Source organism: Amborella trichopoda, chromosome 11, assembly GCF_054954075.1.
Source record: "Amborella trichopoda isolate Santa Cruz 75 chromosome 11, AtrichopodaSantaCruz75HAP2 v2.0, whole genome shotgun sequence".
In the NCBI taxonomy this organism is placed as follows: domain Eukaryota; kingdom Viridiplantae; phylum Streptophyta; class Magnoliopsida; order Amborellales; family Amborellaceae; genus Amborella; species Amborella trichopoda.
In genome coordinates this window covers 1,394,104-1,408,897 of record NC_142346.1, presented here as the reverse complement: position 1 = coordinate 1,408,897, position 14,794 = coordinate 1,394,104, and the positions used below count along the sequence as shown (strand labels likewise).

Below are 14,794 nucleotides of genomic sequence, written 5' to 3'. Positions count from 1 at the left end.
CATTATAAAGTCTGTGTTTAATTTTAGGACCTCATTTTTTAACGGCAAATTTAGAGTGTATGTCATTTTTTTTCTTTCTTTTTTTAAGTTAGGTCAATAAGTTGAAGGGGTTACATACATACATCCCAAAATTATGGGCCCTAGATCACCTAATAATATAAGGAAAATTGTTTCATGCGGGCTGGACCGCCTTTCTAAATATGCGGTCCAGAAAGTGTAAAGCATCCATATGAAAGATGAATGCAAGTAGGTGTTCTATCTAATAACAATGGAAACTACCGTTCCAAATGTTTTCTTACTAGAATTGTTATTTCTAGTTTTAAAAATTGATTTATTTTTTCATGTTCATGATCTCCATGTTAGAGATTACATATCCTTAAAAATTAAGTCCTAAAATCTATATCAAAAATAGATTTATTAAGAGGCTCACATTTCTACATATGCGGGCTAGGCCGTATAGAAACCGGGTCCAAAATATGTATATATTTCTTCAAGAAAAGCAAATGTCTTACACTATGTCATGGTCGCCCATAATTGAGGCATAGAGTAGATGGTTCCACACATCAGGCAAACCAGGAAGGCACCAATGACTACAATCAACCATGCTATAATCCCCACTCATGAGCCTTGCTCCATTGCCATTGCGATTGTTGAACATTGTAGTGTGAGCATCTTTCCTGTACAAAGACATCCATGTTATGTTCAGTAGCTTCACAGGCAACCCCATGTCTTCAATCACATGTGCCACCTTCTCAACTCTCCTCAACTCCATCTCCACTAATGACTCCTTCCCCATAATTGACTTCTCCTCTATGACCTCTGTTTCGTTGAAGCATGCCCCTTTTGTGGTCTTCTCCCAAAGTTGATGTCTGAAGAGAACCAAAAAAAAACAAAAAATTTAAAGAAAAAGAAAAACATCTTTGTGGCATAGTTAGGGATGAGAATTTAAACCTGAATTTCAGATCATTTGGATCCTGATATAGCTCGATTCGATATGGATCTGAATTCGATACGGATTATTCAAATATTATATATTATTATATATAGGGTGCGATTTGTATAGAGCCGAGGCTCCAAACAATCAAAGTAAAACACACCTTCGAGAAATGTAGTTTTAATAATGAAAATCTTTGTGATAGCCTTAAAATATTTTTTCATCTTTAATTATAAAATTTAAAGCTTCAAAAATAGTGTAGATCGAGCATATCTATAAAAACATAGAAATGTGGTTTTAATAATGAAAATCTTCGAGATAGCCTTAAACTATATTTTCATTTTTAATTTAAAGCCTCAAAAATAGTGTAGATCGAGCAGATCTATGAAAACATGAAAATTGACTGTCCAAAAATACGTTACAAGGTGCACTATTTCTAAAACTTGAAATCCATTTTTTTTCATGTCCATGCATCTTGATGTCGAGATGAGCAATTTGAGAATATTTGGGCATCAAAACAACCTCTTCTAGTGAAATTTTTGAGGTGGGCTCTAATTTGATTGTTTAGAGCTTCACCTCTATGTAAACTTTTTCCTTTTATATATATATATATATATATATATATTATAGTATTTTTGTTATATATTATTATATAGATATAAAATAATTTTTTGGATCCTATCGGATCAGGATCCTGATCCAATATATACTCTTCATATCCGAATATGGATCCAAATATTCTGGATCCAACCAGATTAAGATCGAAATCCAGGTGGATGCGGACCCGATCCAACCCATTCTGATCCCGAGGCATACCATGGCACGGGTTTAGGTGCACATGTTACAGTGACTCCATCCTCTTGAACTATTCTTGGAGATGGATTCGCGATCCAATGTTTTGTAGGTGCATCATCTGGACCACTACTATCACCATTTAAAAACATAATAATAATAATTTTGAGCCCAAAATATGGTCTATTTTGTACGTTTTGTTTTAGGCCTTTTCATTTTAATTCTTTGAAGATCACCAGATTTACATTACTTTAAAGCTTGAAACTCATGTATCTGATGAGAAATGGGTTTACGCTGATTTAGGATATTTTTAGGGTTCCTAAATTCTTCAAAAATCAAGATGAATGCATGAGTTGGCTAGACCATTACTTTAATAAACGGAAAATTTATACTGTCAAAAAAAAAGGAAAATTTATGAAAATATTCATAAGATATGAAGTAACATTTTACCTAGCTGCTACTGTTCCATCACAAGACCTTGCATTTTTTTTTGTCGATATTTTGAAATTAAATAAAAATATATAGGTAAAATGTTTAATTTTTAACTCTACCGGATAATTTCATAAATTTCCTTTATTAAAATAATGCTTTTGGGACATTCCATGCCATTCTCATTTTGGCTAAGCATGAGTTGTTAATCTTTCAGGAAAGCATACAATGTAGTCACCTCTAGTCGTCAGATATGAAATCGGGCCATGGCAAATGTGCCATTGACAATCCGAAAAAATTTATCTCAGATTTTGTGTGAAAAAATGACACTTCGTCAGCCATCCAATTTCACATCTGATTGCAACAGATTGTGACTTTCTTGTATCATAAGAAATCCATCTCAAAGCATACAATCCCATTCATAGAAAACAATAGCAATTATAAGCCACTGCTAATTCTTTCATGGCCCATATCCCACTGGGGATAATGATGCTCATACAATTAGTACTTCCCTTAGCTATTAATTTCTTATTCCATTTAGTAATTTACCAAATGATGGAAAATACCCCAACCCAATAATATTTCTTTTTTTAACTTAAAAAGAGAGGTGCATTTATTTTTGGGAGATACATGTGAAATTCACACTAAAACACTACTAGGTCATAAAAGTGACATATATAGAGGCCTAGGACAATTTTGTCCTTAAGATCTCATAATCGACGGTTATTATTGCCGTACAGCTGGAGTAACAGTTCAAAATCAATCCATAGTTTCCATAGTTGTATGGATGGTTAGCTTTCAATAAAATCAATCTCCAAATTTGCCATTTCATTGATTTCTCATTAAAATTTTGACCTACTTATTGCCTGTTTTAAAAAAAACATTAATTTGATGCACATAACACCAAAGTAGCTCAAAACTTTATGTTTCATGCAACACAATTTTTGGATTTTTTTTTTTTCTTTATTATATGGTCAAATTCCAATTTGTACCTAAAATAGATCCATTTTGGGTTCAAAAAAAGCCCATTCCAAATCAGGTTTTCTAAAAAACGTGGGTTATGAACCAAACCCTAGGCTTCGAATGAAACCCAAATTTTTTGCTATCCGGAATCAAACTACCTTAATAGTGAGAGACGAAAGTTATGTGTTAAAGTTGACAATCGCCGATCCTAATAGTCGGATCGCTAATTGGTGCCTTCACCACTCCAATCTAAAGGAACATTTGGGTTTGGTAAAAAACTAGTCAAAACTAATATTTGATTAGTTTTGGCTTGTAATTTTAAGTTTTTAATTGATCAGACCGGTTAAATAAAAATGGGAATTTTTTTTAATATATTTTATATTTTAGACTAATTCATATTTTTATTTTATTTTATAAAAATTAAGTACAACCGATTTGACCAACAATTGCACTAATTTGAATAAACCAAACCCTCACCCTTCGATAACCGGTCGGAACGTAATAACATTGTTGTGTGTTACTTGATTTTATCTTTTTTCACTATTTATTATAAATTCATAATGGCATTTTCTCAATTTTAACAAGCACAAATTTCTAACTTTAAGAAAGAAACAAATCACTATTTATTATAAATTCATAATGGCATTTTCTCAATTTTAACAAGCACAAATTTCTAAGTTTAAGAAAGAAACAAATCCATCACATGTAGACCCACTTTCATTTGAATTTTAAAATTTTGGTACTTTGAATGGGGATAGGAACTCTTTAAAATTTGAATGACATGCACTTTTCAATTGGGAACTGATTTTTTTTTTAGTGTGTGGTAAAATTTTTCAAAATCCAAAAAAATAAACCAAAAAAGAATTATTATAAATAAATAAATAAAAGAAGAAAAAAAATTCACCTACCTGTAATGGGTAGGGGAATAGGTGAGGAAAAAGACCAGGGTTTTGGTGGGGTCCACATTTTCCAAAACCCATCTTCCCCATGTTCTCAGCCCTCTCTCGTAAGCCTCCCAATCTTTCATCATTGGAATAAAACTCCCGTTTTCTCTATAATAATTATCACTGAAAAACCCAAAAAATGGACATAAATAGTAAATAAATCATCAATTTTATGACAACGCTTGTGACTATTATATGTATCGATATGAACAAGTTTATCGAAACTCAATAGTATGGTATAAATGTCTTTTTTTGCTTTTTTGAATTTTGTCTAAATAGGCAGGAAATACAGCCCAAAAAATAAAAAATACATATAATTTATGCTTTCTTAATAAAACTCAATTTTTCAAGTGAATTTTTGAGAAAAAAAAAAGGACAAAAAGGCAAGTCAGGCATCATATGTAACAAGCCACACAGTTTTCACATACCGAATCCTATAATTATGTTAAAAAAATTTGGGTTTAGTGGTAGGAATCGAATTTGAGATGTAGTAATATGGAATATGCAAGAATTGGGAGGAAAAATAATTGGTGTGAAATAAAAAAAAAAAAACTATTCTCATGAGTTTGTTGTCTCTTTGATTAGTTCACAGATTTGTTTTTATCTCAACCATCAATTTCCGGACGAAATTGGTAAATTGAAAAGGTATCAAATTTTAAACTTAAATTTAAGTGAAGTGTCTCCAAAAAAAAAAAAAAACACATTTAATGTGACCCACACAACTAGAGAGAGAAATTCCATGTTTCAAAAGACATCATTAGGAATTTTTAGGGCATGCATATTGTCAAAATTTTAAAGCGATCCAGTGAAAATTTTAGGCAACTTTAATTAACTAAATCCAGCAAAAAAAAAAATGAAAATTAAATATTCTCTATTTTATTTGTAAATTAGAGAAGGCGTATAAGGCTATAGCCCTAAATAATCAAACCAAGTCGCACCTACAAATAGTATCGAAAGATGTTGTTTCAGTATTAAAAATCTTTGTGATGTCGTGAAAAATTATTTTCATCACTAATTATAAATTTTAAAGCTTTAAAAATAGTACAGATTGAACAGATCTTTGAACACTTGAAAATATTGAAAAGATGCAATATTTTCAAGATTTGAAATTCATTTTTCTCATGTCCATGCATCTTGAGGACGAGATGACCAAATCGAGGATGTTTGGGCATCAAAAAAATCTCTTACAGTAAAATTTTTGAAGTGCGCATTAATTTGATTGTTTAGGGCCTCCCCCTCATATAAAATTTTTCAAAAATAAAAGCTTTTGTATTTTATTTGTAAATCAGATAATGGATAAGCCAGTTTTTTCGCTTAAGAAAAATTACGAAGCCCTTTGAGTCCTTCAATTTAAGTTCCCATATAGTACATAATTATTATTTCGAAATATCCTATGTACTTTATAGGTTCCCATGATTAATATCTTTGGAGTATAAAATAATTTTGAAATAATGTTAAATGGTAAAGAATGTTTTGGGGAAGTGTTACATAGTAAAGAATAAATAATGAAGAAGAAGATATGTGGATACCAAAAAATAATATATGTTTCTCATTGAATATCTCGAGGATACTTTCAGGGAATTCCAAAGCATGAATGTGCTTTTTCTTTACTTTTAAACCAATCGCTCGGCAGTTGGCATGGAGCTCCTTTCAAACTCAAGGGATCTTTCTCCAGAGAGAGAGAGAGAGAGAGAGAGAGGAGAGAGAGAGAGTGGAGAGAGAGAGAGAGAGAAGTTTTGTGTGTGTGAGGAATAGTAAGGTTGTGAATATGTGTGAGATATAGAGAAGTGAGTATAAAAGATGGAGAGAGGCTAAGAGAGGGAGAGACAGTTGATAGAATGTATTTGTGTGTGTCTGTGATGTGACTGTGACTGTGACTGTGGAAGAGAGACTGTATCTTCTTTTTTGTATGTGTGTGTGACTGTGGGAGAGAGACTGTATCTTCTTCTTTTGTGTGTGTGTGTGTGACATAGCAAGAGAGAGAGGCAGATAAAAGAGAGAGTCGAGTGTATGCAGGTATGTGTGTTAAAGAGAGAGACATTCTTTTTCCTAGAGTGTGTGTGTGTGAGATATTCTTTTTAGTTGATGTATGTGTGTGTGTTTGTGTATGTCTGCATGCGTGTGTGTGAGAGAGGCTTTCTTTTTCTTTTTTTTCTTGTGTTTGTGTGTGTGAGAGAGAGAGATATATAAAGAGAGGGAGAATATATTTTTTTCTTTTGTATGTGTGTGTATGTTTGAGTGAGTGTGTGTGTGTGTGAGAGAGAGAGCAAACCTTTTAGGATGAGTCCACCAATGCCCTGTGTTAAACACCAGAACCCCTGCATCCTTCCACTCCCCTGTATTCTCATCCACCATATCCAAACTCAAACTCTCATTCTCCCCATTCCTCCCCTCAAACCTCACCAGAAAAGGAGACCATGAAATCTCAATTGAAACACCAAAATCCCCATAAAAAACACCAGGCCCTCTCCTCCCCTTTCTCCCTCGCTCCCAACTCCCATTCCCAACCATACAAAGCATCGACTCCCACTGATTTTTAGAGAGAGAATCACCCACAAAAACCATTCTTTTCCCTCTAATTCTCTCTAAAAGCTTCACCCCATCAAACCCCATTAACTCACACTCATCAGGCTCCCATCTCCATCTCTCATACCTCCAATCTCTTCTCCCATTTTTTTGACAGCTGAATTCAGGGTGAATATATGAGCATTCCTCGTCTCTGTAAAAGAAATACTTTTCATCATAGACCCATTTGCCTTGAAAGAGGTTGCAGGTTTGTTTTGGAGTGACAGTCTCTTTTGGGGTTTGAGTTTTAGGCCAAAAACCTTGAAGAGAGAGAGTTGGGGTGGTTTTTGGAGAGATGTTGAGGAAGATACTGGCTAAGAAGAAGGTGGATATGGTGATTATGAGACTGAGCTTTGGGTTCTCTATGGTGGGTTGCTCATGTTGGGGATTGGCCATTGTTGGGCTGTAGGCTTCAAGGAGGGTAGAGAGAGAAAGTGAGGGAGCTTCAGGGAGGGTAGAGAGAGAGAGAGAGACTGAGTGAGCATTGGGAGTGTCGATGGGTCCTAGTTTTGTTTAGTAGGTTCCATCATGGCTTTTGTTTTTTCCAGTTGGTTGTTCCTATGCTTCGCAGTCAATGGTTTTTTTCTGCAGAGAGAGAGAGAGAGAGAGAGAGGGATGAGAGAGAGGGATGCTTTGTTAGAGAGAGAGAGAAGAGAGAGAGAGAGAGGGATGTTTTCTTTGAAAGTGCTTGGGTTTCTAATTTCACTGGGGTAATGAGTCTGTTTTGCCAGACGAAAATAAGGGATTTGTCTCATTTTGAAAGTAATCTGATTTCTCTCTTATTTAGGGTAATCGGTAGTTAGTATTTATGGAGGAGAGAGAGAGAGAGAGAGAGAGAGGTTTAAGAAGTTTGATTTCTTTAATATTTGGATAATAAGCAGTTTGATAGCTAGAGGTGGGGGGGGGAGAGATATGGAGGTTTCATTTTGATAGTAATTTAATTTCTCTTTTATTTGGGATAATAAGTGGTCAGACATTCTTTTTGCCTGTTGTGTTTGTCTGTGAGAAAGGGGAACTTAATTTTGAAAGTGGAAAAGTTAAAAAGGAAAAAGTTCATTTACGGTTGTACCTTTATACTGCACCTCAAAAATTATGTAGAAAAGAGTGATTTGAAGTTGAAAAACTTTCTAATTAATCATCTCAACCTCCATATGAATGAATATAAAGAAAATAAAATTTTTAAGTTTTAAAAATAGTGCTTTTTGTAACAAGTTATTTAGACCATCTATTGTTAAGATTTTTAAATGTTTATAAACCTCATCGATCTGTACCGTTTTTTAAATTTTAAATTTCATGATTAGGGTTGAACATAAATTTTCAAGCCATAGCAAGTTTTTGACACCAGTACTACATATTTCGACAAAATTTAAAAGTGGGTCTTACTTGTAAAATATAAGGTAAAGTAGGGAGAAGAAATTAGAGCGTGAGAATTGCATTATGGAATTTGGCTCTGAAATTTAAGAATAAATTTTGAAAACAAAATTGTATAGGAAATAATCACAGTGCAGGAAATCTAAATAATAAAAATTAATAGAATAGTTAATGGGTGTGGTTTCCATAAGGTTGCAATCTTAAACAATCCATTTAAGGTGCATCTTCAAAATTTATCACGATATATAATTTTGATGTAAAATATTCTTAAGATTATCTGAAAATCTATTTTCATATTAATTATAAAAATTTAAACTCCAAAAATGATTAAAATCAGGTGGATCTATAAATTTATGAAAATCTTGAAAATGGATAGTCTAGATAATGTGTTGTAAGCACCAGTTTTAAGATTCAAAATCCTTTTTTTTTTCATAATCATTCATCTTGATGTCGAGATGATTAATTAGAGAGTTTTTTAATATTAAAACAACTTTTTCCAATGGATTTTTGAGGTGCATCTGCTGTTCTACATTTTAAGGGTGCAACCTTATATAAACTTTTCCTATAGTTAATTGTTATATATGTATTATATAATTGCCATAAAATTATTATTACTAAAAAAAAGGGTACGGTGCCTTGATTTTCAGGAACAATCTACATCATTCATTGTAAATGGATGGTATATACGCTAAGGACAATTTTTTTTTTTAGCTAATTAAATGGAGAAGATATATACCCCTACCCGATTTTTTAAATAGTTTAGGAGTTAGTTTTTTTAAAGTGTTGGTGGGGTGATGTCAATGAGAATAGAAACCACAATATGGTAATTAAATTGACAAGGTGCTACTACCACAACCCCACCCTTTTTCCCAAGTGCACACAGTCCAACAACTAAATCCTTGAAGCACCAAAACGAGAACCAACTATTACTGAAGTAGCACACTATTATCTATTGGAAAATTGTCTCATGGGGGCTAGACTGCATAACTACATATGTGGTCCAAAAAGTGTAAAGTATTCATCTTAAAGATGGATGCAAAAAGGTATTCCACCTAAAAACAATAGACACTAACGATCCAAATATTTTCTTATTAGAAATATTATTTCTAGTTTTTTAAATTTATTTATTTTTTCATATTCATGATCTCCATGTTATATATTATTTGTCTTTTAAAATTAAGTGCAAAAATCCATTTCAAAAATAGATTTATTAATAAGCCCATGTTTCTACATATGCGGGCTTAACCGCATAAAAACCGGGTCCTTATTTACTTATTTAAACATTAAAAATAATTTTCTATCAATTTTTTCATTGGAGCATGCAACATGCCACTAGCTAATAATTAATTACCTAAAATTGAATAAGATATCATAACATTTTCTAGGAAAAATATGAAAATTGATAGCAAATTAATTAGCAATTTCCACAACCAATTCCACATAGTCATTAACTTATGTTCTAGTCAACAAACCGCATACGGCCTTGTCAAAACATGAGATACACACATAACATTGGCTATGGGAAAAAGTTTATACAAGGATAGAACCTTATAACGTAGAACTGAGGATGCACCTCAAAAATCTATTGGAAAAGGTAGTTTTAATGTTGAAAAACTTCTCTACATCGAGATGTATGACCATAAAAAATAAAAAGACTTTAAGTCTTAGAAATAGTACATTTTACAACATATTATCTACACTATCCATTTTCAAGATTTTTATTTGATTATAGATCTATTTGATTTTAACCATTTTTTAAATTAGAATTTTTATAATTAGATATAAAAATAGATTTTGAGATAATCTTAAAAATATTTTACATCAAAATTATATACCATGTTAAAATTTGAAGGTACACCTTACCTCTACCGCTATGCCGACTGCTCACACTTAAATATGGGAAACATCCTACCCCTAAGTGTTCTAGGTTATAACAACCCTATTTTACTTTTTCACCATTTTATTCTTTCTTTTGCCTTTTAATTAAAGTTTTTTTTTTTAAGTTATCTTCTCTTTTGCCATTTTATTTTATTTTTTCCATTTTTAAGTTGTCTTATGCCTTAAGTTCCCACCGACTTTTCCTCTTTATAGTTTCTAGTCTTTTCTCTTTCCATTTCTGGCTCTACTGAAAGGGAAGAGCTCTTTTTTTATTAATAGATAAGGGCAGGGTTTTATAAAACTCCGATCTATATATGTTTCGGATCGAGAATTATTGGGACCACTCTAGTTCCTACCATGTATCGGAAACCAACTAATTTTCACTAAAAACCAGCGGGTTTCGTAACAGCTGTTTATGTCAGGGAGAGCTGATCAGGCCCCATTTTTTTATTATTATTATTATTATTTTTAAAATTTTTATTTTTTTTAAATTTTTTATTGGCTAATACGTTTGGCCGAATTGATCCGCGAATCCAAACCGGTTTTCAAGGCAGTCGATCCGTCCAACCTATCTGTTTTTTCAAACAGTAGGTAAAGGAAAATGGTGGGTTTCGTATACACCAATGGAAAAATTAGGGCTGTATACAATGAAATTGTTGTGCACAAAGGTCACAAAGACATCAAGCTGTATAGATGGCTGCGGTGTATTATTCCCATGCATATTGCACAATGTAACACCTTGAGCTGTCAAATATAAAAGGAAAAAAAGTTAAGTGTGAGGTTCCGTTTTGATGCCAATTTTTTTTTAAATTGATCATCTCGATCTCAAGATGCATAGACATGAGAAAAAAATGGTTTTCAAGTTTTAAAAATAGTATATCTTGTAATGCATTTTTGGACCGCCAATTTTCAAAGTTTTCAAGTTTTCATAGATATGCTCGATCTACAGTAGTTTTGAAGCTTTAAATTTTATAATTAAAGATGAAAATATATTTTAAAGCTATCACAAAAATTTCCAGTATTGAAACCACATTTCTCAACACTATTTAAAGGTGCGTTTTACTTTGATTGTTTAGAGCTCCAGTTTTATACAAACCGCGATGTACCATTTCTCTATATATTCTCAAAAAAATCTTTCTTGTCTTACACCCATACTATCATATTTCACACTCTACGACCAAAGATGATTCTAACCTTTGGTACCAAACGAAATGGTATATGTGTACAGGTGCAAGTGGGTCAGCTTGACCCCCCAACAGGTTCCAGACCATAGCAAAACCAGGACCCGACCCCGCCCATGTCTATCATACTTGAATCCCGCCAGCTCAAGTCAGGTCCAGGTCCGATACCCACCAAACATGGCTTGTATATTTGACCCAAACATACTTGGGTCTAGGTGTGTACGACCCCAACCCCACCCACCGGATCCATTTCCCAAGTAGACCTAAAACCCAAGTCGAGTTGCCCTAATCATGATAAGCTCTTTTTTGTTGAAGTGTAACCATGACAAGCTTCCAAACCTTAAAAGCATCCCACTAATGTCTCTAAAACACTTTCAATCAGTCGTGCAAAAAAGGCCAAGTGTGTGTTTCACGTTCACCTGTACATCACTTTTAAAAGGTTATTACAACATACCAAACCAGAAATCCATATCGTCAATGAACCAGAATTAATCATATTTACCAATAAAGAAAAGAATCAACCCCAGCCCACTCTCTCAATCTCAAATTGGAGAGCCCTTTTAATCTCTCTACGTGAGTTTTTGGAGCACTTTCTGCTGGAACTATTTTTCAATGTATTGTATTACCCAATTATAGGGTATTTGTAAAAAGTACATGAAGTTGTAATCCCTTGTAACGACCTATCTAACAAAAATAGAAATAGAAAATGTAAAATGCTTATCAACTAGATTAAAATGTGTATAGCAATACATAATTTGAAATTCAAGATTTGAATTTCAATTAAAACATTTTAGTAACTCCTAACCCCATCATTAGACTAAATATATCAAAGAATTCTTTTAAACCATCTCTCTGATGAGTCTCTTCAACTCTCATCTCACTCCAATAACACTACAACCAGGCACCTTCGTCAAATCCCTATCCACCATCATCCTCCTCACTCTCTCAACATCACTCCACCTTCCCACCTCAGCATACATATTTGCCAACAACACATAATTCCCACTGTTCCTAGGCTCCATTTCAAACAACTTTTGCGCCACGACTTCACCGATCTCTAACTCCCCATAAACCCTACAAGCCCCCAAAACAGCACCCCAAGCCTCAACCCCATGACTTTCAGCTTCCTCTAAGGCCTCCCTTATTTTTCCATTTCTTCCTAACATATCAACAACACAACCATAATGCTCAACTTTAGGCCTCACCCCACTTTCTCTCTCTACACTTTCAAGCACCCGAAGCCCTTCTCTCACTAAACCTGACCTACTGCAAGCACAAAGCACATTGGTTAGTGTCACCCCATCAATTTTCACTTTCTCTCTCTTCATTCTCTCAAACAAGTCCAATGCCAAATGCCCTTGCCCATGCATGGCATAGGCACCAAGCATTGAGTTCCACAAGGCTAAGTCCTTGTGTTTAGCCATGCAAAAGACTAAGAGAGAGAAATTCCAGCACCCACATTGAGCATACATGTGAACCAAGGCGCATACGACGTGCGAATCTAGCTCGAACCCGTGTCTCAGTGTGTGGGCATGTAGCTCTTTTCCTCTAACTAAAACCCCTAATCTTCCACACACAGGTAGAACACTTGCTATAGTGAAGTGATTAACTCTAATATCAGTGGCTTTCATCTTATAAAGCACGGTTAGAGCCTGGAGTGGATCATTTGAGAAGCTCGAAATCATAGTGTTATATAGTCTAATGTCTGGTTCTATACCTTGTTTAATCATGGCATTAAAGGCATCCCATGCTTTCTCTCTTTTCCCATCCTTTGCAAATTGTGATATTATTATAGTCCATGTGTTCACATTGGGCTCTAGAGACTGCACTTTCATTTCTCTAAAGAGCTTGAGAGCTTCGTCGCCATGGCCACTTTGTGAATAGCAACTTATGATCGAATTCCATGAAGAAATATCTTTCTCTCTCAACATGGTATCAAACACCATTTGTGCTTTTTCTCTTCTCTCACATTTTGCATAAATGTCTATAAGACAGTTCCTAATACGTGTATTAGACCAGAACGCAGATCGCAAGACACAGCCATGGATCTCCCTCCCCTGATTTAACAGTCGGAGCTCTGTGCAAATCGGGAAAATAGAGGTGAAAGTCATCGGATTGGGTCCCATCTCTCTAAAATTCATCTCTCTAAAGATTTCCATGGCTTCGAAGGGAAACCCATTATGGGAAAAACCAGAGATCATCAGATTCCAGGAAACAGTGTTTTTTACAAGCATTTCATCGAACACTTGAGCACCTTGATCGATGGCACAGCAACTCATATACATTTCTATTAGAGAATTGAACACATAGATATCAGGGTCTACGCATGCTTTAAGAACATGGCCATGAACTTGCTTACCATTTCTCAGAGAAGCCGTGACTGTGCAGGCTTTCAAGACCCCTGTGATTATATGGTTATCTGGGTAAACCCCATTTTTGAGAAGCTCAGAGAAGAGAGAGAAAGCTCTAATGGGTCTCCCATGTTTTGTGTGGCCACTGATCATAGAAGACCAGGCCGATAAATCTCTTTGATCCATTTCTTCGAATAATTTGCAGGCTTTGTGTAAAGAGCCCTCCCTGATATGTGAAATTAGGGTTTTGCTCTTCGATTGATGGGACTGAGGCTCTGAAAATCGCCAATGATGGTGGGATTTGGAGCTTGAATAACGAAGAAAGCCTGATCTCATTCCAAGCTTGCTCTCTTTGATCCATTGAATTTAGAGAGCTACCATCCTTTTGAGAATCCGAAACTTTCACGACCGTCTTTCGAATTTCGGTCGGTTTCTGCGACACTTTGTCTAAAAAGTTGATCAAAACTATAACCTTCAGTAACGGTGCCAAAATACAATTGAGAAATATCAATAAAATGTCAAAAAGGTCAATGAATTTACAAATAAATTGATTACTTGACACACTATTTCACTTGCATACATCCTCAGTAACTTGGTACAAAATGCTTCAACGCCTATTTTGGACTTAGAAACCAAAGAGAGTAGAGACAATTTTAATATGGGATTGTCCTCGTAGATACTAATTTTTTTTTTACTCAGAGGTCACAATTATTTTTAAAGAATATTACAAACAACACTCTAAAATGGACTATCTAGGCAATTTACCGCACCCAAATTTTTTCTCTCACTTTTTTTCATAAACAACCTTTCCTCGCAAATAACCCCCAACCTAAAAGTAGCATGAAATAAGACTAAACTACCTTTGTTTATTTTCACAGCCTTCTCTCCTGTTTTCACACGTGCTCCGGCAGTACAAACAAACTCCGACATTCTGAATGTGCGCTCCGGCAATGCACGTCTGAGCCGCAACGCTCCAACATTATGAGAACTCGCTCCGGTAGTGCAAAGACGCGCTCCGACATTTTGCTCCGACAATAAAGTCTTTGGAGCCACAGCGCTCCGGTAATGGAGGAACACGTAATGGCCGTATCAACAAGCGCTCCAACATTCTGAATGTGCGGTCTAAGCCACAACGCTCCAGCATTATGAGAACGCGCTCTGACAGTGCAAAGACGCGCTCCGGCAGTACGCTACTTGGGACCCGCGAATTGATTTGGTTTTTACGGGAAGGGCATTTATGTCTAAAAAATAACAACTTTTTTCCTTGAGGGTTTTTGCGAGGAAAAGTTGTTTTTGGGAGAAAAAGTGAGAGAAAAGATTGGAGTGGGTAAGTTGTATAGATAGTCCATTTTAGAGTGTTTTTTATAATTTTCTCTTATTTTTATC

The 14,794-nt window shown here is 34.7% G+C and overlaps 2 protein-coding genes across 3 annotated transcripts; both read right to left on the bottom strand.

Annotated features, from left to right (window-relative positions):
* Nucleotides 1-457: 457 nt before the first annotated feature.
* Nucleotides 458-7,402, bottom strand: LOC18441409 (protein trichome birefringence-like 5). 2 transcript variants are annotated; one of them, XM_020671629.2, is made up of 3 exons: nucleotides 6,335-7,402; nucleotides 4,027-4,185; nucleotides 458-869 (listed from the first exon to the last, which is right to left on the bottom strand). In XM_020671629.2, exons 1-3 carry the CDS (start codon nucleotides 7,021-7,023, stop codon nucleotides 509-511), a joined length of 1,209 nt encoding a protein of 402 aa, XP_020527288.1. In that variant the 5' UTR covers nucleotides 7,024-7,402; the 3' UTR covers nucleotides 458-508. The 2 variants fall into 2 exon arrangements, with proteins under 2 accessions (XP_020527288.1, XP_011626033.1); XM_011627731.3 differs by lacking the exon at nucleotides 4,027-4,185 and having other exon boundaries at nucleotides 6,335-7,396.
* Nucleotides 7,403-11,929: 4,527 nt separating this feature from the next.
* Nucleotides 11,930-13,594, bottom strand: LOC18441410 (pentatricopeptide repeat-containing protein At1g15510, chloroplastic). Its single transcript, XM_011627679.2, has one exon. It carries the CDS (start codon nucleotides 13,592-13,594, stop codon nucleotides 11,930-11,932), a length of 1,665 nt encoding a protein of 554 aa, XP_011625981.1.
* Nucleotides 13,595-14,794: the final 1,200 nt, after the last annotated feature.

Bases quoted from the DNA above. Each gene is read 5' to 3' on its own strand.
- LOC18441409 (XM_020671629.2), bottom strand. From the start codon at position 7,023: ATGGCCAATCCCCAACATGAGCAACCCACCATAGAGAACCCAAAGCTC. The intron at 4,186-6,334 runs GTTTGCTCTCTC...TGGGTTTTTCAG, and splicing joins TGGTGGACTCATCCTAAAAG to TGATAATTATTATAGAGAAA. The intron at 870-4,026 runs GTAGGTGAATTT...GGTTCTCTTCAG, and splicing joins TATTCCCCTACCCATTACAG to ACATCAACTTTGGGAGAAGA.
- LOC18441410 (XM_011627679.2), bottom strand. From the start codon at position 13,594: ATGGATCAAAGAGATTTATCGGCCTGGTCTTCTATGATCAGTGGCCAC.